At 61.8% G+C, this 26,092-nt stretch overlaps 1 protein-coding gene across 2 annotated transcripts in view; it reads left to right on the top strand.

Moving 5' to 3' along the window:
• The window catches only part of RIN3 (Ras and Rab interactor 3), a 94,058-nt gene that overhangs the window by 35,125 nt on the left and 32,841 nt on the right, over positions 1–26,092 (top strand). For both annotated transcript variants that reach the window (XM_055132426.1, XM_055132427.1), the window contains exons 2-3: positions 4,125–4,350; positions 9,525–9,642. In XM_055132426.1, the coding sequence (XP_054988401.1) occupies positions 4,125–4,350; positions 9,525–9,642 (344 nt within the window). The remainder of the gene's footprint in view (positions 1–4,124; positions 4,351–9,524; positions 9,643–26,092) is intronic.

Below are 26,092 nucleotides of genomic sequence, written 5' to 3'. Positions count from 1 at the left end.
AGGTCCCTGGTCTCAAACCTGCAGCCCAGGTTTGTTCTCTTGAGGCAGCAAGACACCATAAAGGGGGGGCTGGTTCTGAGGGGCTCTGAGCAGGTCGGCCCTGCACCTCTCCTTGTGCCTGGCGGTGCCCGGGAGCCTGGTCCTTCCTCGTGGGGGGCATCCCCAGCCCTGTCCCTTCCCGCCTTCTTGTCCCCTGCCAGGCCCCCTGCTGTCCCCTCTCCTTGGAAGCCTCTCTCTGGGCCTGGGGCGGGCCTGTCTGCGCCCCCATTCTTCAGATGCCTTCCACGCGGAAGGGCCATCCATGGGGACCTGGGTTCCAGTGTATGTTGGGGGGGCGATGCTGTGCACCCCGGTGGGTGTGAGAGTGGCCGAGTCACGTGACGGCCCCCAGGACACGCCCAGGCAGCCCACCCCTCCCCCATGTGCCCATGCCATGTGTGGGTGCGGAGTGGGCAGGCCATCCCGGGGGTCACCCCCCCCCAACCAGATGAGCCCTGTGAGGCGGGGGCCAGGGCTCTGCCCCCCCCGCACCCCCTGAGCCCTGGAGCTGGGAGCCGGCCAGCCTGAGGCGGGACTGTGGGGAAGGAAATGGCCTTTTCGCCGCCCCCCTCTAGCTCCCACACGGCCTTGAGGCCTGGCCGAGCCCCTGCAAGGGACCCGCAGTTCTCCTCACCTTGTGTCCTCTCTGGAACGGGTGAGCTGCCTCCCCAGGGGCAGCCCACTGCCAGCGCCCTCGTGAGTGGGAGCCTTCTGGAAACTTCTGCGCCTTTCTCCAGACACACAGCACCCAGCTAGGTCCCCCTTCACCCACACGGGGCTGCGGAATGGGGGGGTCTCCTTCCTGGGCCCTCAGCCGTAGCGGGGAGCCAGGCCCAGCCGGGAGGCTTGTGTCACTTGTATCACTTGTCGTCCCGTTGAGCTTCGATTTGCTCGAGCGGGCGCCAGTAACGTCTCCATCTGTCCCTGCCGCGTGCTAGTGCAGCCCAACGGTATCTGCTCGCTCCAGGCACAGGAAGAGCCGGGAGACATGTGTTGAAAAACTCTTTTTTTCCAGGGCGGGGACTCGAACCCTCTCTCTCTCCACCAGCGGCTTCTGACTTTTTCTGCTCCCTCACAGGCAGGGCGGGGCTCTGTCTCTGCCACCTTAGCGGGGGAGGGGGCAGTGATGGCGACACTCGCCCCTCCCTGGCCCCTCCCTCCCGCCCTCCTCCCCCCCACCCCCTGCCATGGGCTTTGATGCCCCCTTCAACCCTCCGACCCGTCTCTGTATGCACATGCTGACTCTAACTCCGGGGGCTTGGCAGAGCCTCCCTCCTGCGGCAGAGTGCCGAGGGGTCCATGGGCCCCCTGCACCCGGGTGGTTTTGCTTCCAGCGTCTGTGCAGAGGTCAGCGTGGTTGGGAAGGAGTGACGGAGAGATGGAGGGAACAGTCTGGGTGGGAGTGTGTGTGTATGGGGGGGGGCGGGCTGGGGGCTTACTGGGCTGAGTGGAACTGCCCACAGGCGGGGGGGGGACCTCTGTGACAATGATAGCCGCAAGTGGTCACTCTGGACAGGACCTGGGCACTGCAAGGAGCTAAAGGGGATGAATGTATGATGCCCTTTCAGTGACAGGATTACAGACGCAGTGCCGAAAAGGAATAGGGGAAAATGAGAGAGAGAGAGAGAGACAGAGACAGAGACAGACAGAGACAGAGAGAGTAAGAGAGAAGAAAATAGAAAAGTGTCTTCCATAGAGACAGGCTGGGGGGGAGGGTGGCAAGAGGGAAACTGAGGACCTTGGTGGTGGGAAGTGTACGCAAGTGAAGGTATTCGGATATTGTACGACTAAAACCCAATCGTGAACAACTTTGTAACTGTATCGCAGGGTGATTCAATTAAAAATATTTTATTTTATGTAACAGCCCACTGAGTGGGGGGGGTTGGTGGGTTATTTCAATGTTAGGAGTTCCTCGCTGGATTCTTTTTTTCTTTTTTGTAGGGGTGGGGGTGGCCACCCCCAGTGGTGCTCGGGGGTCACTCCTGGTCTGTGGTCGGGAATTACTCCTGGTGGTGCTCAGGGATGTCGGGGATCGAACCCAGGTTGGCCATGTGCAAGACAAGCGCCCTCCCCTCTGTGCTCTCGTGCTGGCCCCCAGCCTGGGTTCTTTAGACACGGGGAGCCACCCCGGGTCTTGGAGCAGGGCTGGGAGTAGCCAGGCGCCGCCAGGGAGGACCCATCCTAGGTGTGGAGCCTGGGGTGGCGTTTCCACGGCGTCAGCTGGAGGCGGGGCCCGTGCCTGGGGTCAGGGTGGGCTGCGTGCAGGGGAGCGGCGCGTCCCTGTGGACTCTCTACGTCCCCCGAGCAGCACTAGGTCTTTCTCTTGGTGGGGGTGGGGGAGCATGGGCCTCCCATGCAGTGCTCAGAGGGTCTAGGGGACACTTGGTGACACTCGGGAACCGGGCAGGGCATCGAGGCTCAGTCTCGAGTCTCCAGTGTGGGGGACCTCAGGGCCACAGCCAGTGGTGCCGGGGTGCCCACGCAGGTCAAGCATCGCCCGTCCCCTAAACTCTCCCGGGCCCACTCCCGCGCTGTGTTCTGATGGGCCGATTCTTGCCCAGGAAGCCCGAGAACCTTAAGTGGTTGCTCCCTTCACTGTGCTCGGGGTTCGCTCCTGAGAGCGAACATGACCCCGGCGGTCGTGACAGTGGTGGCACCGTCTCTCTGTCGCGGCTAGAGTCCTCTAAAACTGCTGTCAGAGGGACAAGAGTCATAGCACGGCAGGGAAGGCGCTTGCCCTGCTCCGGCCACCCTGGCTGGACCCCCGGCACCTCGGGTGATCCTTGAACCTGCCAGGAGGGGTCCCTGAGTGCCGAGCCAGGAGTCAACCCTGGGCGTCGCTGGGTGTAGCCCAAAACACACACACACACACACACACACACACACACGCACACATGCACGCACACACGCACACACACAGACGCACACATGCACGCACACACTGTTGTCAGGTTTAAAAAATTCCACTTCAGACTGCGCTCATTTGTGGAATATATAGTAACAGGATGGGAGACTAACACCCAGGGAGAGTAGAGATAAGGAGCAGAGGATTCCTCCATGGCTTGGAAGCCGGCCTCACACGCTGGGGGAAAAGGCAGCTGAGATAGAGAAGGGAACACCAAGTAAAGGATGCTTGGAGGGCCCGCTCGGGAAGGGAGATAGATGTGTGCTGAAAGTAGACTGTAGACCGAACATGATGGCCACTTAATGGCATTGCAGACCATAGCACCCTAAAGGAGAGAGAGAGAGAGTAAAAGGGAATGTGCCTGCCACAGAGGTGGGGTGGGGTTGGGGGATGGAGTAGGGGTGGTGAGCGGGATGCTGGGAATGTTGGTGGTGGAGAATGGGCACTGGTGGAGGGATGGGCACTCAATCGTCGTATGACTGATACGTAAGCACGAAAGTGTGTAAGTCTGTAAGTGTACATCACAGCGATTCATTAAATAATAATAATAATAATAATAATAATAATAATAATGATAATAGGCTGGAGTGATAGCACACAGCGGTTGGGCATTCGCCTTTCATGCAGCCTACCCGTGTTCGATTCCTCCGCCCCTCTCAGAGAGCCCAGCAAGCTACCAAGAGTATTGCGCCCGCGCGGCAGAGCCTGGCAAGCTCCCCATGGCATATTGGATATGCCAAAAACAGTCACAACAAGTCTCTCAATGAGAGATGTTACTGGTGCCCGCTCGAGCAAATCGATGAGCAACGGGATGACAGTGACAGTGAATAATAGTAATACAATCCCCTTCAGAGCTGTGCTCCAGTGCGCCCGGTTCCCCCAGAGGTCGCACCCCCCCACACCCCCCCCACACACACGGCCCCGCAGTGGAACCAGCGCCCGCTGTTACTGGGTACGACAGCGCTGGTAGAGTCTCCTTCCGCCCAGCCCCCGCCGGGCCGCACTGGCCATTCCCACGCAGGACTCGCCCCCTGAAGGCCTGGGAGGGAGGCCTCAGTTTCTTCATCTTTTAATTTCCCACAGGGCCCGGGACGGCAGAGGTGGGATGGACTGAAACAGCCCCCCACCCCCCCCGGGGTTGCCGACCCCTTTCTGGCCTAACCCTGTATCCTGTTCTCAGTCCTGTTCCAGATGTTGGCAAGAGCGAGGAGGAGGAGGAGGAGGAGGAAGAGGAGGAGGAGGAGGAGGAAGGCATGGAGCCGCCTCTGCCGCTCGCCCCGTGGAACTGCCTCCCTCGCAGGGGCCTCAGCATCCTGGAGAAGCTCGTGAAGACGGCCCCGGTGTGGCAGCTGCCGGATGTGGGCCAGGCCGAGGCCGCCAGGATCCTCAGCCGGGAGGGCCCGGGGGTGAGTCGGGGTCGGGGGTCGGGCGCGGGGCGGGCGGGCGTCTAGGGGAGCCGCTGCCTGTTGGCTTTTCCCCTCCCCGGGGACGGGACGGACGGTCCCAGAACCCTGCTTTGCAGAGCCGGACCTGCCTGGGGGTCCGGCCCCGAGCCAGACGCCCACCAGGGGCTCCCGAGAGACCGGGACGGACGCCACAGACGGTAGCAGAGAGGGGAAGGTGCCCACCGGGGAGCCAGGTGTGGGGTCACCTGAGCGCCGTCACCGAGTCCCCTTTCTTCCCGGCATAGGCTTCCGGGCCTTGTCAGCCTCCCGGGGGGGCTCCGAGGGACGGGATGGGGGGTCAGAGCCCAGCAGGGGCTCCCACACCCCAGCTTCTTTTTTTTTTTTTTTTTTTAAGAAAATCCTAAAAGCGATCCACGTGTTTTCTTACGAAGCAGCAGCGGGGAGCAAGCACAGAGCCGAGCGGCTGGTAGAAGCCCGCGCACCCCAGCCCGCGGCCCCGGGTCTGTGTTTATTGCTGAGCACTCCCGGCAGTGCTCAGGGAGTCCCGGGGCCCGTCCTGGCCATTCCTGGCCGACTAGCCGTGTCGTTGAGTCTCGGGGTCTGAGGTCACCGAGCTGGCTGGACCCTGCAGGGCCGGAAGACACTAGGGCCACCTGCCCCAGGTCCCAGCGGCGCTGAGAGGTGCTTCAGGGAGGGTCCTGGCTAAGCCCAGGGGAACGTGCGGTGCCAGGGATCGAGCCAGGGCCAGCCAGGAACAAGGCAGTCGCCTTCACCCCTGCGCGGTGTTGAAGGTGTGCACCGTGGCGGGGCGTCTGGGGCGCAGGGAGAGCCCGGCCGTGCTCCTGAGCTTCAGCCCATGCTGGGGCGTCGTCCCGAGTGAGGGTCACATGTGTGGCAAGTCAGGGCCCATCAGGCACCGCTTGGAGAACGCCAGAGGCGGCTGGGCAGGCGGCTCAGAGGCAGAGCGCGTGCCTGGCCCGGGTGGCGCCCCAGCGTGGGCCCGGCTGCTGCCAGCAGAGTCGGGTCTCTGAGCCACAGCCAGCAGTGCTCAGGGGCCACTCCCAGCTCTGTGCTTGGTGGGCGGGGCTCCTCCTGGCAGTGCTCGGGGGCTGTGCAGTGCGGGATCAGCTCTCTGCATGCAAAGGCTGTCCTCGGGCCCTTGAGCAGTTGCTCAGGCCCGATCCTTGGGGGGTCCGTTGTGACAGTCTCTCTCTCCGCCTTCAGAGCCGCTGGCCTGGGAAGGTGTCCCACGCCCCACACACAGCTGCCCGCTGGGCAGAGGGGACTAGGCACCTCGCCTTGGTTCAGGCCGTCCGGAGACAGGCTGGGATTCTCCCGCACAAGAGACGTCTCCGTGGCCCCATGTCCCAGCCACTTCCTGGCACCTGTGCGTGTCGGCGTCGGCTGCAGTCGGGGAGCCCGGCAGCAAGGACGCGTTAGGTGGCAGCACGGCTGCTCACTCTCGTCCATGCTCAGCCGGTCTGGGGCCGGCTGGCCGCTGGGTCCCTTTCGTCCACGCTGTCATTGCGGGTGGGCAGGTCCGGTCCGTTCACTTTCTCCCTGTCTGGCCGTAAAAAGGTGCCCCAGGACTGCCCGGGACGTGTCCTGGCCCTGCCCTGGCCTCAGTCGTGTCTCCGAGGAGCACTGCTTCCTCTCAGGGGAGTCTGGTACTGAGCCCCAACGTCCGGCACGAGGCGTGAGCCTGGTTCCCGCGCCAGAAGGTGGTTTGAAGGGAACCTCCTTCTTGCCAACCCCCCACATCTTGTCTCATCCTGCCAGCCCCCCGCAAGCAGGGGCTGGTTCTCCTGTGTCCGCTCTGCGGGGAGAGCCCTGCAATGAAGGCCTTGCGTGTGTCGGGGTGGGGGGGGCGCTCAGGCAGTTAGTGGACTGGCTGAGCGGCCACACCCCAGAAGGGGGACGCAGAAGGGCCCAGTGGGAAGCAGACGGGCAGAACCTCTCGAGGAGTCAGTGAGGCCCCGTCCACTAACCCCCGCCCTCCCCAGCCCCGCCCCGACTCCCCCCACCCCCACCCGCCTCTTCTCGGGTGAGACGCAGCTCAGAGGCTGGTGGCTCTGTGACACTCAGAGCCGGGAACTTGGGTGCCGAGTGGCAGCCCAGGACATGGGGACGTGCAGCTGCGACCCTGGTCCAAATCCTCAGCACCCGGTGCCACTCCATCCCCCTCCCGAAGAAACCCCCAAAGACAGAATCAAGGGAATCAGACGGGCCCGCCCACGCCTCCCGCCGGAGAGCAGAAAGCACTGACAGGGGCGACAGGATAAGCCACAGCTTGTCCGGTCCGGGTCCGCACGGGGCCTGGGGTCCGCCTCTCCGTGCCCCACTCCCGCCCCCCCCCTTCCTCCCCTGAGGAACAGTCGCCAGGCCCAGGGCCCAGGGCTGTGCGGAGAAGCCCCCAGGGGAATTCTGTCCTGTCACAGGGGACGCAGGCGGGAGGCTGGACCCCGGCTCAGCCTTGGGGATTGTTAGTCTCGTTTCCCGACGAGAGGGCCCCAGACCCAGGGCTCCCGCCCGGCTGCTCTGGGCCCTGGGAGCCGGGAACACAGCAGGGGGCTGCAGCTTGTACCCCCCGGGCCCCTGCGACCTTCTTCTTCCTCTCCCTGTGGGGCGCCCAGGCATATGCCTCAGCAGAGGGACAGAGCCCAGAGAACATTCTGGGCCTGGGGGAGAAGGAGCCCACTAGCCCGCAGGGGAGATCATGAGCCCCCGCCCCTTGACCAAATGATGCCGTTCCTCTTACAGGTGACGAGCATCTCGCTCGCCCTGTCGTGTTTTACTTTGCACGGAAAAGCATGTTGGCCCGTGCGCCCCCGGGTCACGGCCCGAAGTTTGAAAGCCTCGTCCCTCCTCCGCTGCTGCGTCACGCGGGGTGGGGTGGGCAGCGCTGCCTCGTGCACGTGCCTCTGACCCCGTGGCCCGGGCACGCAGCCCCGCAGGGCAGAGGGGGTGCTCCCCTGCAGACGTGCCCCGGCCTGGTGCCCTTGCGGGAGCCTGCCCACTGCCGCCTGGCTCTGCCCTGACTCAGACCCAGGCTCCGAGAGTGCTGTGTCGGCCTCCCGGGGGGGGGGGGGGTCTCACAGCTCCTGCCCTGCCCCCCACCCAGACATCCTCAGTGCCCACCAGGTGGCCCGGAGGGCAGCTGGCCCTTTCCTTGCCCAGGACCTGCTCCAGCCTCGGCCAGAATGGGGAGCGCTCAGCTCAGCCGCCCAGGGGCACTGTGCACGCAGGGGTCTGGGTTCCCGCCCTTCCCGCCCACCTGGCCCCCCAGTGCCGCCAGGAGCACCCCACGAGCACAGTGCGAGGAGGAGCCCCCAAGACTGCCGGGCGTTTGCTGAAGAAAGCAACGCAGAGGCTCGAAAGCGAAACCTGTGCTTAAGGAGCCAGAGCAGGGGTGATAGTGAGGACATCGCTCCTGCAACTTCGGGGTGTGGTTAGATTTGGGGGCCCCATGTGGCTCTGGGGTCAGGGGTCACTCCAGGTGGCGGGGGCGGGGGGACCCTCTGGGGTGCTGGGGGTCGCACCCAGGTCAGCAGCGAGCAAGACGAATATCTTAGCCCTGCGCGACTCTGCAGCCCGTCCCTTCTGGGGCAGGAGGGGAAGGTAGAGGGAGAGCCTGGCGCGGAGGGGTCGTGGCAAGGCCCGGGGGCCGGGGCAGGATGTGGCACTGCCTTTGTCAGTGACATGTCCCCATAGTGTTGTGCTCCCGCCATGGTCACATTGGAGGGACAGGACAGTCAGGGCCTGAACTCGGGCCCAGACTGGGAGAGACCCTTTGGGTGGGCGGCAGAGCCTGCACCTGGGTCACCCCCCCGCCCCCGACACACAGACGCGCCAACCATCCAGCTCCCCGACCACCCTCGGCCTCTGGGACCTGGGGAGGGGCTTGCTCAGTGCCAACGGGCTGGGGCTGGCGGGACACTGGCCATCTCTTCTCAGGGCGGTGAAGAGTGACCTCCCTGCTCCTTCCCCAGGGGAAGCAGACCCCAGGGAATGTTCTAGAAGATTCTAGAATATTCTAGAAAGAAAGAAAGGATGAGCCGGGGTAGAGGTGGGCAGGTGGGCTCCCGTCAAAGGATGTCTTCACACCACAGTTTGTGACAGGAAAGTGCCCCCCGCCCCCTAGGGGAGCTTCGGGGAGGGACTGCCCGGGCAAGCAGGGGGAAGCTCAGAGTCACTTCCCCCGACTGAGCAGAGCCATCAAGACCGCAAACACCCTTGGCTTGAGGCTCGGGGAGACGCCCATGAGGCGGGCACCGGCCGTCCTGGGCCCAGAAGGGTGGCTCTGCTGGCCGCAGGAGGTCCCAGGAGGAGGAAGTGCCTCCCCAGACAGTGCTCATTTGCAGGGAGCTCGTGGGGTGAGGTGGTTCCAGGCATGGACCCCGGTTTCCAGGGCCGATCCCCAGTTCCTTGCAGCCCCGAGCTGGCAGAGGGCCCAGTGTCTACACCCGCTCTGCCATCCACCCGGGCCGTCCCCCAGCCTGAATGGGGGGCTCAGCTGGCCCCCGGGCACCTGCCCTTCCTGCACAGACCCTGGCGGCAGGGAAAGCTCCGTGGGACGCGCTCGTTTTATTCCCGTGGGGGGAGGTGTGAGTGGATGGCTCTAGCAGCTTCCCCGAGCGCCAGCACATGTCACTGAGTGCCCTGTCCCCAAAGCCAGATCTGGGGGCTGAGGGGAAGGCGGGACCCGGGAATCTGCATTTCAAACCCCGCAGCTCCTCAGCTACAACACAGCACCCCACGGGGGGGGGCACTGACTTCCCTCCCCTAAGACACCTGACCCTTGGGGTCAACCCCCACGGTGACACCTGACCCTGGGGGTCAACCCCCAGTTCTCCTTGCCTGCCCCTCCCGTCTCTGGTAGACTAACTAGGTGCCCAAGGAATAGTGACAACAGTGCTCCCGAGTAACCCCTGGCTCTCCCAGAATTCTGGCAGTCCGTCCCGTGTCCGCAGAAAGCAGCTGCAGTTCCCCTGCCCTGCGTCTGGGCCCCGCCGTGACCGCGCTGGCCAGCAGCTGGAGTCGGAGGACGGCGGCTGCTCGTGACTCGCGGGGCCTGGCAGAGCCGTCTGTTTCTCTATCTCCGTCTCACCGGGCCCGCGGCACCTGCACGCAGGCTGCTGACTCACGGGCCCCCATCCCCGCTTCTCCCCTCCCAGGCGTTCCTGGTGCGGCGGGACGGAGGCCTGAAGCCGCTGCTGCTCTGTGTCCACTTCCCCGGCCTGCACGAGGGCGCGGCCGACGTGCTCGAATACGCCATCAGAGAAGAAAAATCAAGTAAGTGCCGCCCTCCCTGCAGACCCGACCACGTGGCCCGTGGCGGTGGCTGAGCCCGCCCCCCCGCGCTCCCCGCCGGCAGAGGGGTCTTGGCGGGGGTTGCCCAAGGCCCCTGTGTCTCGCACGGTGAGTTTCCACTCAGACCTGGCTCAGCCTCGAGGCTGCCGTGACGTTTCCTCTTGGTGGTTCAGGCTGGGGGGAGGGATGAAAATGGGGACAGTGTCTGGGTCCCCGGGTCCTCGAGACACACAGGACATGTTCCTGCTGGATGTTACACAGGTCACTTGGCCTCGGGGAAGGGGCTCAGTTTTCTTATCTTTAAAATGGGCATAATGATCACGCTGTCTTGGGTCTTTGTGGCAAGCATTTAGGTTTTTTCGATTTTGTTTTTTTTGTTGTTGTTGTTTTTGTTTTTTATTGAATCACCGTGAGAGACAGTTACAAAGCTTTCCTGTCTGAGTTTCAGTCACACAGTGATCAAACACCCCTCCCTCTACCTGTGTACATTCTCCACCACCAGTGTCCCCAGTATCCCTCCACCCCTAACTCACCCTCCCCCTGCCTCTGTGGCAGACAATCTCCCCCATACTCTCTCCTTTGGGGGCATTATGGTTTGCAGCACAGACACTGAGAGGCCATCACGTTTGGTCCTTTCTCTTCCTTCAGCACACATCTCCCATCCCGAGCGATCCCTCCAACCATCACTGACTCAGTGACCCCCTTCTCTACCCCAGCTGCCCTCTGCCCCAGGCAGGCGTGGCGAGCGCTTTGAAAGGCGAGGACTGGGGTGTGCGCAGGGCTTCCCGAGTGGGGTTGGCTTTCACTGGAAAGACCTTGGGGTCCCCCATCCAGTATGAGTTTGTACTGGTCCCCGGTGAATAGACTCAGCCCTCGGGCCCAGGGGCCTTTAGGAGGATCTTTGGGACAGTAACGGGCCTCAGGTTTGGGCCTGTTACTGACGGGGTGGGGTGCAGGGTGGAGGCTGGGGAGGGCTGCTTCCTACTCCTGAGTCCCTGCAGAGCGGCCACAGCTAAAGGAAATGCTGCCGTGTTTCTTAGGTGTGTGCAGACGCCTGAACCCGAGGGGCGATGTCCATGTAGTTCAGTGTTCCGTGAGGAACAGAGACAGCACAGGGGTTAGGGTGCTTGTCTCACACACACACAGCCGACACCACCAGCAGGGCTCCCTGAGCACAGAGCCGGGAGTCAGGTCTGAGTCCCTCTGGGTGTGGCCAAAAGCAGCCGGCCAGCATTGAGGGACCAGAGTGGACGCTTTAAACCTTCACTAATGTCCTGAGGACTCGTTTCCCTGCGCGCGTGTCTGATGCTTGGCAGAGCTGAAGGGGCGAGTCCAGGAGCCTGCCGGGGGTCGGGAGGGGGAACACGGGCCTGGACTGCTGCGTGCCCGCTGAGAGTGCCGAGACCCCTGTGTGAGGGGCCCCGAGGGCACAGCCCCGGGGGTGGGAGGGGGCAGGGATGGCAGGAGGCTGGGGCACCCTGGAGGGTACAAGTGTGAGTCCATTTAAAGCTGCCTTATTGGGGCTGGAGCGGTAGCACAGCGGGGAGGGCGTTTGCCTTGCATGCGGCCGACCCGGGTTCGATTCACATATGGTCCCCTGAGCACTGCTGGGAGTAATTCCTGAGTGCAGAGCCAGGAGTAACCCCTGTGCATTGCTGGGTGTGACCCAAAAAGAAAAAATAAAAAAAGATGCCTTGTTGGCTCCAGAGAGAAGGGGAGGCAGACGCAGGCCCCTGCTCTTGCCCAGCGGGGTCCCCTGTTGGAGGCCTGGCCCCTGGCCCCTCGGCGTCTGCCAGTGGGCTGTGCTTGGTGCTCTAGGTGTCCCTGCGGACCCAGCGGGAAGCAGAATCTCAGCCCCGGAGGCTCGGTCCAGGGAAGGCAGGAGGCGGGAGCCCTGCTGAGGCCGCAGAGCCGGCAGCTGCAGGGTCCCAGAGGGACTGGGCCCGGGGCTCCCGTGGCCCCTGGTGTGCGTGTGGCCGCGGGACTGCAGGGGAGGGGAGGGAGGAGCGGACAGCGGCCTGCTGCTCAGGTGCCGTGCACCCACAGTGCAGGGTCAGCTTGGATTTCAGCACGGCCAGGGGACAGTGCCTGCTCGGGGGCAGCGAGTGGCCAGGTGCTGGCCGTGCACCGCCCCAGCACCCGTCCCGAAAGGCACAGAGGGGTCCGTGCACACCGGCAGGCTCACCGGGGAGGGGAGAGGGAGTTGGGCTGATGGGCGGACCGTGGAAGCTGCTTCTGCTGCCCTTCACCCCGTGCCCCTCGCCCACCTGCTGCCCGGGGCTCCAGGCAGCCCCTTCTAGAGCTTTCCGCCCCAACCCCCCACTTTGGAACTTGGTTGGAAAGCCACCTGGAGCCCTCACCCTCAGGACTCGGTGTCAACTTTCTGTCCCAGGCACAAAGCAGGACCCCAAGGAAGGAAAGCGGCCCCCTCCCCCTCCCCCGCCATCCTGTCCTCCTCCTGGAGTCACATGCTGGAAACTCATTTTCCATTTTTAAACTTTTAAAGGAATCCAATGCATAACTTCGCTGCCGGGAGCATCAGGAATCAAACCAAAAAATCTTTGATACGCATAATCTTCCAGTACACATTTTCTATAATGTGTAATGACACGGATGCCGAGGTGTGTGTGTGTGTGTGTGTGTGTGTGTGTGTGTGTGTGTGTGTGTGTGCGTGCACGCGCGTGCTGTCTTTATGTTATTCCACTGCTTTGGGCCCCTGAGGTGTGCCCCCGGGGCCAGCCAGACGGCAAGGAATGAGCAGGCTGGCGGAGAGTGTCTCGCCGGGTTGACTCGCTGCCCCCGCCCCTGGGTGTCCTTTGCAGGATCTCCGGGGCTCCGTGGTGGGGCCCAGACTCTGGGTTTGAATCCCAGCCCTGTGCTTTCCTCTGGAACCTGGCACTCGGCCTCCCCTAGAATGGGTGATGCCGGTTCCTCCTTTGTGGGGTGTTGGAGTGAGTGATGGGGGCTGGAGCACCTAGGAAGAGGCCGGGGGTGTGGCTCAGTGGCGGAGGGCGGGGCTTGCGTGCGTGAGATCTAGAGATGATCCCAGCGTCCACGGAAAATAATGCCAGATCAGGGCGGAGAGAGGGTCAGTGGGCAGCTGGAGCTTGCCTGGCATGCCACCAGCTGGGGTTTTGTCCCCTGTGCCACTTAGGGTCCCCCAGACACTGCCAGACTGATACCCGAGCACAGAGCCAGGAGTGAGCTGCTGTGTGTGGTGACCCCCCCCCAAATAATATATGAGATAAAGTGCTTAGGCAACAAAGAGCAACAAAGCAGCTATAATAATCCTTTTTCGGTTGCTGCCACTGACCCTGCTGACGGGTTAACTGAACCAGAGTAGGGTGGGCAGAAACCCCCAGGTGAGGCCCGGACTCCGGGCAAATCCCAGCCGGCTTACTGGGGTCTCCTCCCACCCCTCTTGCCCAGAGGGGGCCCCTGGCGTGGTCCTGGGTACTTCTGTGGTCCCGGTGGCTGGTGCATTGCCCTGGGGCGGCTGCAGGCGGAGGAGTGGACTCGGGGGGGCGGGGGGAGCCCAGGACAGGAAACGGAGGCCCTTGGTTGGGGTTCCCCGCCCAGGGCTGAGATAAAGGAACCAGACCAGGGGGGCTCCCCCGGGACGGTTCCTGCAGCTGCTGTGCAGACACTGGCTGGGGTCACTCTGTCGGCCCGACCTCTGCTCTCCCGGGGTATCCACACATCCCGAGTGGGTCTGCTCGGGCCGGTCAGGCTGCGGTCACGGCCCCCCTGGCCCCAGCAGTGGGGCGAGCCTCTCCCTGGGGAGTCAGCTGGGGCTCTGGGGGGACAGAGGCCTGGGGGCTGCTGCTGATGATCCTGGGGCGGGGGGGAGGGGCGTGGAGGGGAAGGAAGAGGGATTGGGCTGCCCTTCCCGCCGTCCCCCATTCTGCAGGGGCGCTACATAAAACCGTCATCACCGGGGCCAGAGCCACAGGACAGCGGGGAGGGCGTTTGCCTTGCATGCGGCTGACCCGGGTTTGATTCCCAGCTTCCCACATGCTCCCCCAGGAGTGATTCCCAGGGCCAGGAGTAAGCCCTGAGCATCACCATATGCAGCCCCCCCTCCACACCAAACCTGTCTTCACCCTGTGGCCCAGGGCGGGGGGTGACGGCAGGGTTCCTTGGTGGCTCTGAAAGGCCAGAGGTGGCAGGGGTCCCTCTGTGCAGGGCCAGGCCAGAGGACAGTGGGATGGAAAATGTCCCTGTCCTGCGCGAGCTGGGACCCAGGCAGGATAAGTGGCGGCTGCTCTGACCCAGGGCCGTCACCTGCAGGGCACAAGGCCCTGTGGCACGATCTGACTGGGGGCTCTTGGTGACGGGATTCGGGTGAGCAAGGCACTGGCTGTGCGGAGGGGACGAAGGGGACGAAAGGGCAGGACTCGGGCTGCACCGGGTCAGCAGAAATGAAGCCCCCGCTGGACACTGGGACGGCTTGTCCCAGAGCTGGACCTCAGAGGTCAGAGAGAAACGGGGTCACAGAATGACACTTTTCCGGGGCCCGAGAACCCAGGAGGCAACAGTGCTCTTTAAAGAGGAAGCGTGAGAGAGTGTGGTCAGGCCCGGCCTGCAGGAAGTGACTCCTGCACTCGCTGGGTCATGCTGGTCATGCTTCCGGCGGGGGGTAGGGGAGGGGAGGCACCCCTGCTCCCCTCTCCTCCTGGCCCCTGCTCCCCCTGCCCCGCCCCCTCCCTGCTCAGGGCTGCCCTCTGGCTAGGAGCCTGGCCGGAGGCTGGGTTCTCCAGTGCCCCCTCCCCCGCGCCCCCCCAGCCTGTGGGGTGAGGGGCAGTTGGCCCAGGAGACACACGCAGGCCTGGGGTCCTTGGGAAGGAGCCCCCTCGCCAATGCCTCCCGGGGCTGGGGGCGAGGGGTGCCGAGCTCCCCCCGGGCGGGGAGACGTGTTCTGCTCCCCGTTTCCCGGGGGCCGTGGGGAGCTGCGGGCCTTGGGGTCAGGGTGAGTGTCCAAAGCACAGCAGGATGGGCTGCCCTCCGACCCCTGATCCTAGCAGGACATTTTTTTTTTCTTTTTGGGTCACACCTGGCGATGCACAAGGGTCACTCCTGGCTCTGCACTCAGGAATTACTCCTGGCGGTGCTCGGGGGACCCCATGGGGTGCTGGAAATCGAACCCCGGGTGGGCCGCGTGCAAGGCAAACGCCCTCCCCTCTGTGCTATCGCTCCAGCCCCCTAACACGACATTGAACCCGCACTGGAGGGGAAATGTGTTCCAGGGCCAGGGAGAGCGGGCGCAGCGGGCAGGGCGTTGGTTTCCGTGGGGCTGACCCCAGAGCCTTTGGTGGTGCTCAGGACTGAGTCCCGGCTCTGGGGTCTCCCCCACTCCCCAAATCAGTATCGCAAGAAGCAGTCCAGGGGTCTACCCCGGGGCTCTGCACAGTCTCCCCAGTCACCACCAGGAGCAACCCCCGAGCACAGAGCTGAGAGTAGCCCCCCAAGATAAAACGAAACTCAGTGCATTGGGGGCCGCCAGAGAGAGAGAGAGCAGGGAATGCACTTAGCTTGCACACGGCCCACCAGGTCCCCTCCCGACACCTTGGATGGTCCCCCCAGGAGAGATCCCTGGGTGCAGAGCCAGGAGTAAGTCCTGAGCACCGTCAGGTGTGGCCCCGGACCAAAACCAAACACGAGATGGTTTGCGTGCGCATCAGAGGTTCCGAGCACCCTTCGGCCCACGCTGCCATCTGCCAGTAAACAGCAAAAAGGACCAACACGAAGGGAAAGAGGAGGCACACCCGTGACCTGTTCTGGACCTTTCAGAAAGCCTCGAGTGGTTCCTCTGGCCACGTACACGCGGATCTACAAAAAGGTGATGTCGCAGACATCAAGGGAAGGGCACTGTCCAGAAAGAAGTACCCCACAAACGTTACGATGGCAGAGCTGGAAGAGTCGACAGCGGTGCCCAGTATGCTGCTGGCATCATCGTTAGCAAGAGTCTTGCCAAGGGAATAATGTTCGTATTGAGCATCTCAGGCGCTCTCAGCTGAGACGGCTTCCTGGAATGGGTGAAGGAAAATGATCGGGGCTGGAGCGGTAGCACAGTGGGTAGGGCGTTTGCCTTGCACACGGCCGACAGGGGTTCGACTCCCAGCATCCCATAGAGTTCCCTAAGCACCACCAGGAGAAATTCCTGAGTGCAGAGCCAGGAGTGACCCCTGTGCATTGCCGGGTGTGACCCAAAAAGCAGGAAAAAAAAGGAGACTCCTGGACTATTTAAAAAAAAAAAAAAAAGGATCCGAGCAGCCATCCGGGGGTCCCCCAGAGAGGGTCCCGGCCCAGACACCTCTCAGAGTGCTGCAGCTTTGGGAAGGCTGCCCCCCGCCCCCGCCGTGGGGGACTATCCTGTGCGCCTGTGACATGGGACAGGCGCGTTCTGGTCCGATGCTTCATTGTCGAATGCCACACTGGCACGGTAGCTCTCAGGGATGCACAGTGAGTGTAGGGACGGGGGGCAGGGAGGGGGCGTGACGCGGTCAGGGTCACACTCAGAACATCTAGATTCGGTCTCTGTTCCCGGCAAAGCTCCCAAACCCTCTGGAATTTCCTAGATGATAAGGGCGAGAACGGGGATGGAGTCAGTGATGCCCGCAGCATGGACCCTCCAGAGAAAGAGCTACCAAAGGTCAGGTGTCCGGAAGTGACCCCCGGAGGGCAGGAAGCCGGACCCTCACCCCAGTTCATTCCCCTCGGGCCCTTCCCGAGCACTTTCACCCTTTTCTAACAAGCCTGATGGAGTGAATGCAGTTTTCTCAGTGCTGGGAGCGAACTGTGCTCACGGATGAACCAAACCCAAGGAAGGAGTGCTGGAATTCTCACTGCTGAGTCGCCGGCAGCTGGAGTGGGGGGTCCCGGAGGACTGGGTTCTCCCCCGAGGCTCTGACCCCGCCTCCTGGTTAGCGCTGAGCTGATTGGTCTCAGGGATCTGCTTGACCCCAGGGGAAAGAACCGGAAGGAATTGGTGTCCGAGTCACAGGGGGTCCCGGTGCCAGCCATGGGGTGCTCTCTGGGGTCAGGGCGGGAGGGCGATGTGGTGGGGAGAGGCCCCCTCTGCAGCAGGGACTGCCCCCCGTGCCGTCCCCTCCGGGTTACTCCTGGCTCTGCACTCAGGAATTACTCCTGGCAGTGCTCAGGGGACAGTATGGGATGCTGGGAATCGAACCCAGGTTGGCTGCGTACAAGGCAAACGCCCTCCCTGCTGTGCTCTCGCTCCAGCTCCGGGTCGATTCATTCTTTTTTTATTTTTCGCTTTTTGGGTCACACCCGGCGATGCACAGGGGTTACTCCTGGCTCTGCACTCAGGAATTAACTCCTGGTGGTGCTCATATGGGATGCTGGGAATCAAACAAGGCAAACGCCCTCCCCGCTGTGCTATGGCTCCAGCCCCCGAGGCCGGCTCATTCTGACCTCAACTTGCTCAATGCACAGGCAGGTTTGGGCCAGGCCGAAGCTACAGGTCACCCGCTTCTTCCACCAGTTTCACATTCCCAGCCTCTAGAACGGGGCTTGGCCCCGAGAGAGGAAGGTGGCGGGGGCGGTGGAAAACACCCCATTGTGGACCCTGTAAGCCTAGGAACTGTGTTATCAACCGTGGGCGAATTTCCTTCTTTTGTTCTTGGATGGCTTTGGATCACAGGGGCCCTGACGGCTCTCCGCCTTCCCCTCTCACTCAGCCATTGTGGGGCACGGCCAGGGCCGTGGTCCAGGCTTCACACAGGGACCCTGCTCCACGCCCTCCCCCTGCCCCCCTCCTCCCCACTTCCCACCCCAAGCGAGCACTGCCGAGAGAGAAGCATGCTGGGCGGCAGAGTCACAGCACAGCAGCGGGAAGGGCTTTTGCCTTCACAGGGCCAGCCCGGGTTTGATCTCCGGCATCTCTGGGTCCCCCAGGCACTGCCAGGAGTGACTGACTCACGAGTGCAGAGGCAGAAGTAACCCCTGAGCACTGCCGGGTGTGGCCCAGAAAAGCAAACACAAACACAGTGCAGAAGCAGAAGCAGAAGCTGGCCGCAGGACATTCTCTGTCATATAAACACACCCGACGGGACCGTGGGCGCGGGTGCCTGGCACCGGGCTGCGGGCACAACCGCCCCGCCCCTCAGCCACCTGGACCCTCCCGTTCCCCCTTGGCTGGGGGTGGGGACGGGGCTCAACCCCAGCCCCCTTGGGCCCGGGGACAGGGCAGAGGGTTGTGAGGAGGAGAAGTGGTGTGTGGCGTTGGGGGACCAGCAAGCACCTGGCCCAGAGCCGAGTCAGGGGTGGGTTGAGGGGGAAACTGAGGCTGTGTTGGGGGCCGGGGACTGAAGGATGAATCCGAAATGGCAGGAAGGTGGGAGCACCTGGGGGATCCCTGGAAAGGGCCACAGATTTATTCTGTAGTTTTTAAATTATTTTCTTACTTTTGGGGTACACAGTGGGTAGGGCGTTTGCCTTGCACGCGGCCGACCCAGGTTCGATTCCTCCGTCCCTCTCGGAGAGCCAAGCTACCCGTGGCGTATTCGATGTGCCAAAAACAGTAATAATAAATCTCACAATGGAGATGTTACTGGTGCCCGCTCGAGCCAATTGAGGAACAACGGGACGACAGTGCTCCAGTGCTATAGTGCAGTGCTACTTTCTGGGTCACACCTGATGATGCTCAGGGGTTAAGTTCTGGCTCTGCACTCAGGAATTACTCCTGGTGGTGCTCAGGGGACCCTATGGGATGCTGGGAATCGAACCCGGGTCGGCCGCGTGCAAGGCAAATGCCCTCCCTGCTGTGCTACCGCTCCAGCCCATTCTATAGCTTCATGGGGTGTGACAAGATTGAAGGGGAAGTGACCCCCAGGAGGGGGGCGGGAGGGGAGGTGGGGGTGTGACAGGAGGGGCACCCAGGGGTGGAGGGAAGCGCCTGGACCGGAGTCTAGGGTGCTTGTGAAGAGCTCGATTGTGAGGCCTCCCCTGGCCAGTACTGATCAGTGTAGAAACGTTCTTTTTAAAGTTTTTTCTTGGTGGGGGGTCACACCCGGCGATGCTCAGGGGTTACTCTTGGCTCCGCACTCGGGAATCACTCCTGGCGGGACCATATGGGATGCTGGGAGTCGAACCCGGGTCAGCCCCGTGCAAGGCAAACGCCCTGCCCGCTGTGCTACCGCTCCAGCCCTGCAGCAACGTCCTTAAGCGTCGTCTGGTCCGCCCGGGCCCACCGAGTGCAGAGGCAGCTCTTCCCGGGGAGAGGCGCCAACCCCCTCCTCGCGGCCGGCCCGCGGTCACTTTCCCTCACCAGGAGTCCTGCAGACCTTCACGGGCGGGGGACAGCGGGGGGCAGCCGCCACAGGCCACGGCAAAGCACACTCAGGGCAGCGCTTGAGGCACGGAGCCCCCCGGCCCCCGGCCCCCCCCGCCTGCAGCATCTGACCTCCCCTGTCCGGGCTGGGTGCAGGGCAAGGGGGCACACGGCCGAGGGGCACATCCTGGTCCTCGCGGCACGCCTGCACAGAGACTCCAGGCTGCGATGTGGGCGGAGCCTTGCAGGGTCCGCGCCCGCCCGTCCAGCCTGCTCTGCCCCGCACAGGGCTGGCCCGTGTTGCCCCGTGCTGCGGAGCCAGGCAGCTGTCAGGGGCTGGGGCCGGTCCAGCCACTCGCTCTGGCCTGGAGCAAGAGACTCGGGGGCTCGAGAGGGGACCCCTGAGCTCGGCCGGCAAGAGAGGTGCGCAGGAGCCCCGAAAGGACGGGCCTGAAGGGCCGTGGCTGCCCTCGGCCTGTGCTCCTCGGCGGGAAAGCGCCTGTCGCCATGTCTGGGCAGCCCCTGGCACGGACGGGCCCTTGGCACGCCTGCGCCACCGGCTTCTCCCTCCTGCCCAGCTATGTAATGTAAGGAAGCAGAGGTGCCACCTCCTGGAACGTTCCATCAACATGGACTGGTGTCTTGTATGGCTGTGTGCATGTGTCTGTGTGTGTGTATGTATGTGTGTGCATGTGTGTGTCTGCATATGCGTGTGTCTGCATGTGTGTCTGCATGTGTGTATATCTGTGTGTGTTTGCATGTGTGTCTGCATGTGTGTCTGCATGTGTATATCTGTGTGTATATGTGTGTCTGCGTGTGTGTCTGCATGTGTGTATATCTGTGTGTGCATATGTGTGTCTACGTGTGTCTACATGTGTGTCTGTATGTGTGTGCATACGTGTGTGTCTGCATGTGTATGTCTGCATGTGTGTCTATACATGTGTGTACGTGTATGTGTATGTATATTTGTGTGTCTACATGTGTCTGCATGTGTGTGTCTGTGTATGTGTGTGTCCTTGTGTGTATCTGTGTGTGTTTGTGTGTGTGTGCATGTGTGTATCTGTGTGTCCTTGTGTGTGTGTATCTGTGTTTGTTTGTGTGTGTCTGCATGTGTGTGTGTCTGTGTGTTTGTGTGTGTGTCTGCATGTGTGTGTGTCTGTGTGTGTGCTTGTGTGTGTGTGTTGGGAATGGGACGTGCCACCCCCAGCCCCTGTCCCGTGCCTCCTCCCCTGCCCGCCTGCTGGGAGGGTCTCAGACGGGCCTGTGCTGGCGTCCCGCTCCTGAGAGACGCTACTGGTGTCTCCGTCTGGGTTTTCAGTGGAAACTTTTAGGGAACTTGGCCGTGGAACTTCCCCTGCTGGAACGTTCCTCTCCCGGGTCATTGTTCCCAGTCCAGGGCGGCCCTGGGAGTGCCACTTCCCCCACCCTGAGGTCCGCACCCGCATCTCGGCTGGCCTTCGGCTCCCCCCCCCCCCCGCGGGGCACTCCAGGCGGCTCTGGGTGGGCTGGCAGGGGAGCCCTTCCTCCCGCCCTCCCCGTCGTGAGGGGCAGAGTGCCAGGGCCGCCACTTTGTGGGACCTAGTGCCAGGGGCTGTTGGCATCAGACCCGGGTGCGTCGTCAGTGTCCTCACCAGGGCCGGGGGGGAGGGGCGTGGGGAGCCAGAGTTGGGCGGACAGTCGGGCTACACAGAAAGGTTGGACTCACCCTCGGAGCCCCAGGCCGCGGCTCGGGTGTGACCAGATGCTTCAAGTTCTTTGCAAAGGGTTGGCTGGTCGGGGCCGAACACACATGCCACAGCCTGGGGGGGGGCGGGGGGAGAGAAACAAAAGTCACGTTTAACTCCAGACACGGGCCGGAGAGAAGCCCGGCGGGTAGGACACTTGTCCCGTCCCCAGCACCCCGGAGGGTTGTCCAAGCCCCAGCAGGAGTGACCCTGAGCACAGGACCCTGGGTAGGGTGCTTGCCTTGCTCGCAGCCAAGCCGGCTCTGATCTCCAACCCCCCAGAGACTCCCCCAAGCCTTCCACGAGTGATTCCTGAGCACAGAGCCAGGAGTTAGCCCTGAGCATCTCCTGGTGTGCCCACTCCCCAATAAACAGAGAGAAATCTGCTCTGGGACCACAGAGGGAGCACAGCGAGTGAGTAGGGCTCCCGCCTTGCATGTGGCTGACCAGGGTTTGATCCCCAGCACCCCAGATGATCCCCTGAGCATGGCTAACCCTGCGCCAGGGGTAATCCCTGGACACCACCGGGGAGGGCCCCAAAAAGGAGCGGGAGGGGATGGCGCTGAGTGAGGTCAGCGGAGGAGAGAGATGGACGAGGACTGACCTTGCTGAGTAGGGAAAGAACAAAACGTCGGAAGTAACAGCACCTCAGGCTGGTGCCCAGACCTGAGCGTCTCAGGTGGGGGTGAGGGGTGAGCGGGGTGTGGGGGTCCTGGGATAGTGGCAGAGGGGAAGCCTGATCACTGACAGTATTATAAAACTGTAAATCACAATTTACAAAAGTGTTTTTAAAAAATTTTTTAAAAAAATTCTGGGACCAGAGAGATAGTATCAGGGGTTAAAGCACTGGCCTCGTGTGTGGTCAACGTCATGTGACCCTCAGCACCCATGGGCCCCCAAGCACTGCTGGGTGCAGCACTCAGGGTGGCCTGGGAACTACCTACCCTGACCAGCTGCATCCTCGGACCCCCTACTCGGGTGTCTGAGAATGGCTGGGAGAGACCCCCAGGCCTCCTGAGCACAGCTGGGGGCATTCCTGCTCCCTGTACACCCCCTCCCCCAAAATACAGCATTTCTCTCATCCCAAAACTCGTACGCAGAATCAAGGGAGGTGCCCCCTGGAGAGCAGGGCGTGTGCCCAGGGGCCGGGCAGGGGGTCAGCAGCGGGCACGACGCCGGCTATGCCCCGCGCGCTGGGCTGGGCTTTATGCTGTGAGGCTCCAGCTTCCGGGGGAAGGCTCGAATCTTGGAAAAATCGGGTTTTCATAACATTTGCATGCCACCCTCCCTGTGCCTATGGGCAGCAGGTAAGCTCCGGACCGGGCTGCACTGGACAGGGCTGCCTTAGGTGGGGCTGGAGCGCCCCCTGCAGGCAGGAAGGACAATTGTCCACCTGTCGCAGGAGACAAATCTCTCCCAGCCTGGGTGGGTGGGACAGGGGGACAGGGCTCCCCAGTCTCTAGAGTTGGCAAACCGGCCCGGGCCCACCCCTGGGAACAAGAAACACAGAACACAGGCTCTTTGGGTTGTGGTTGTGTTTTGTGGTGGGGCGGGGGGATCAAACCGCAGCCTGGTGTGTGCAAGGCTTGAACTTGTCTCTCTGGCTTGTCTCTCTGGCCCAAGAAAAACGGGGAAGAGGGGGGTTGTTTTCATTTTTGTTTTTGTTTGTCGGGGGCTACACCCGGCGGTGCTCAGGGCTCACTCCTGGCTCTGCACTCTGCATTACTCCTGGCGGTGCTCGGGAGACCATAGGGGACGCCGGGGATGGAATGCCAGACACACGCACAGCGTCTGTGCATGCATGCATGCACATGTGTTCGTGCGACTGGGCTATGCTGCCCAGTTCTGCCCCATGTGGCCACTCTCCTTACAGACAACACCCCCCACAGGCCCTGGTGCCCTCAGCAGGCGTCCCGTGCACACCTCTATCTCTCAGTAAAGTCGCCACCTGCTGGCACCCGGCAGAGTCGGGAGGACATGTGATCCCAGGGGTCAGCTCAGGGCCTCACACGTGCTGCGCATGAGCCACGGCCGGGCCTCTTCCCCCCCCCTCCACAGCCCGGGGAGGGGGTCTCCATCCAGGGACCCCGCTGCTTCCTGAATGCGGTGAGACACGCAGGGGTGAGGGGTGGGCTTCTCGCACTCAGCGTGACCTTCTCAGGGGTGCCAGCCAGCACCCCGCCCCTCTGGCCTGCAGAGAACCATCTCCAGGGGGGAAACTGCGCATTGACGACCGGCCTGGGGAGAGAGTCGGGCTCCCTGCGTGGTCCCTAAAAGGTCTGGGGGGCGTCTGCACGTCACAAAACAGAGCTGGTGCTTTATCCACTTCCCGACCTGTCCACCAGGCCCTGCGGCCCTGCAACAACTCAAGCACTAGGGGGCGCTGTGGGGCCTTGAGCAGGTCTCCGCGATTCAGATCAACACCGCCCCCCTTGACCTAGTGGCAAAGTTAACTGCAACATCGGGTGCCCCAGCCGGTGCTGGGGTTCTCAGGGACACACGGACCTACTCGGTTTGCTCTGCTGTGTGTGTGTGTGTGTGTGTGTGTGTTCGTCCTCAGGAGGCGCCCAGCTGACATCAAGCTGTGCCCGAAGCCTTTAACAGGGTCTTCTTTTTTTTACCTTTTTTAATTGAATCACTGTGAGACAGACGTTCCAAAGCTGTTCAGTATTGGATTCCAGTCACACAGGTGTGTATTCATCGTCTACTTATGGCAAAGTGATTCGTTTCCCACCCGGAGAGGTACGCGCAGTTCCAAGGGGAAGGTGCTCGCTCTCCAGGGGCGGAAATAGAACCGAGAATAGGGATTCCCACCTGCACCGGCCTGCTGTCCCCTTTTCAGGGGGGATGGGGGGGAGAGAGAGAGAGGGAGAGAGAGAGGGAGGGAGGGAGAGAGAGAGGGAGAGAGAGGGAGGGAGGGAGAGAGAGGGAGGGAGAGAGAGGGAGAGAGAAGGGGGGGAGAGGGAGGGGGGAAAGAGAGAGTCATTCAGTGCCTCCCTCCCTCCTTTAAGTGATCAAACAGAAAGCCACCCCCAGTTGCCCTCGAGGGTGCTCCGGTGCCCTTGGATCCCCCCAGCACCCTCGGGTGAGGAAGGCGGGTGTCACCCACGCTGGGAAATAGCTAGATCCTTGCATTAAAGAACCTCAGAAAATTAGAACAGAGGCCTCCGAGAGGTGGGGGTCCGCAGGGCAGAGAGCCCAGGGGTGGGAGTTGGGGGTCCTGGGATCCAGGCTGCCCAGGGGGACCTGCGGACCCCGACCAGCTCGGCCAGCTTCTCTGCACCCACCCCCCCCCCCCGGAGGCTTCAAAGCGGGGCATCGTGTCCTGCTGGGTTCAGCCCTGAAGCAGGCCCTTCCCCGGCCAGCAGCAGGTCCACCCAGGGTGGGGCGGGGGGGGGTGGTCAGGGCTCTCACACCCATTCTTGTCCAGGAGTAGCGGGGTCACCTTCACTTCAGTCTCCGGATCAGGAGAGGTGCTGGGTGGACACTGATGTCCTGACACCTCCCCAAGGAAGACGCGCGCACAGGGGAGTTTATTGCCCCTTACCCTCAGGGCCGTGCAGATCAAAACAATTCTGAAGTGCGGCTCAGAGCATGAGAACGGCCTGAGATGAGACTGACCAGGGTTGGCAGAGATGGGGTGAGCATCACACAGACATCACACATCACACTTGCCTACCCTGTACCTGCAGCAGCTGTGACCCTGGTCCAAATCCCGAGGGTCACATATGGTTCCTGAGCACCACCAGGGGTCACTGCTGAGTACAGAGTGACTCCCTGCGTGTCACCCAGTGTGGCATGAAACCTCCCTCTGCCATAAAAGGGGGGAGAACCCCTTATTCACCCTCTGGTTCAGCCTCTATGGAAAACAGTACAAAGTTTCCTCCTAAAAATTAAGAATAGAAGCCTCTGATGGTCCAGTGAGTCTACATCTTGACATCGATCCCCAAAACACAATATTACTTTGAAAATATAAATGGATATGTGTTCACTGCATCCATGTTCACTGCATCATCCGTGTTCACTGCATCACCTGTGTTCACTGCATCCATGTTCACTGCATCATCTGTGTAAACTGTATCCGGTCATTGCATTCGTGTCCACTGCATCTATGTTCACCGCATCCATGTTCACTGCATTATTAGTCTTCACTGAAGTGCTGAGTACAAGAGCCAGGCTATAGAAATAATTCAAAGGTCTAAATGGCAGATGCGTGGATAAAGAAGTTACACTTACAAACACACACACACACACACACACACACACACACACAACTGGAGTAGTCTGTGACCGTAAGGAAAGATGAAATCCTGCAGTTTGCTCCACCATGCATGGAACTGGAGAACAAAATAAGGGAGACCAGATCCCAGACGATCTCAGTCATCTGATGCACATGGAGAAATGAAATACGGGGACAGCTGGCCTGGGGAAGGGGCAGCCCCTCATCCTGGATTACAGAGGGGATTTCAGAGCGGGTTGAGGAAGGAAAAAGTGGGTGGGGGATGACACGGGGACAGGGGAGGGGGCATTGGGCGCTTTGGTGATGTGTGTGTGTGTGTGTGTGTGTGCATACACTCACTCTGTCCGACAATACTCTAAAAGCTAATACCATTGTAAACCTTGCTACCTGAACTTGAGTTTAAAAGCTAATAAAAGCAGGGGCTGGAGCGATAGCACAGCGGGTAGGGCGTTTGCCTTGCACGCGGCCGACCCGGGTTCTAATCCCAGCATCCCATATGGTCCCCTGAGCATCGCCAGGAGTAATTCCTGAGTGCAGAGCCAGGAGTAACCCCTGTGCGTCGCCAGGTGTGACCCCAAAAAACCAAAAAAATAAAAATAAAAATAAATTAAAAAATAAAAGCTAATAAAAACAGCCGGTGTTCTGGAGCCGTGGAGACGGCCCAAAGGGGCCGTGTGCTTTCTCTGGGCCCTCCGTGTCCCCAGCACTGCTGGCTCAAGCAGCCTCTCATCTCTACAGCACACAAACCCTCAGGCCCACAGAGCCAGGCCCCGGCCGGAGACAGGATGGGGCTTAGGGTGCGAGTATTACCTGTGACTGACATGGTCCTGCTCCCTCCCCAGCACTGAGTAGTGCCCCCAAGCACTTCCAGGAGGAAGTCCCAAGCACTGCTGGGTGCAGCCCCCCGCCCCAAAATAAAAAGTTTTGTGTGGGAGGTCACACCTGGCGATGCTCAGGGCTCACTCCTGGTGGGGCTCAGGGGACCACTTGGGGTGCCAGGGAACAAGTGTACAAGGCGAGCTCCCTCTCTGATGAACTCTCTGGTCCAAATCAGAAACAAAAAATATATATTTAAAGATGCAATAGTCAGTGTACCAGGCACTTGCCTTGCTTGCAGCCAACCTAGATTCGAGCCCCCAGCACCCCCTGTGTTCCCTTGAGTCCCGCCAGGAGTAG

Source organism: Sorex araneus, chromosome 3 (genome assembly GCF_027595985.1).
Source record: "Sorex araneus isolate mSorAra2 chromosome 3, mSorAra2.pri, whole genome shotgun sequence".
NCBI classification, from domain to species: domain Eukaryota; kingdom Metazoa; phylum Chordata; class Mammalia; order Eulipotyphla; family Soricidae; genus Sorex; species Sorex araneus.
The sequence above is the reverse complement of the archived record's forward strand: the minus strand, read 5'-3'. Positions and strand labels throughout refer to the sequence as shown.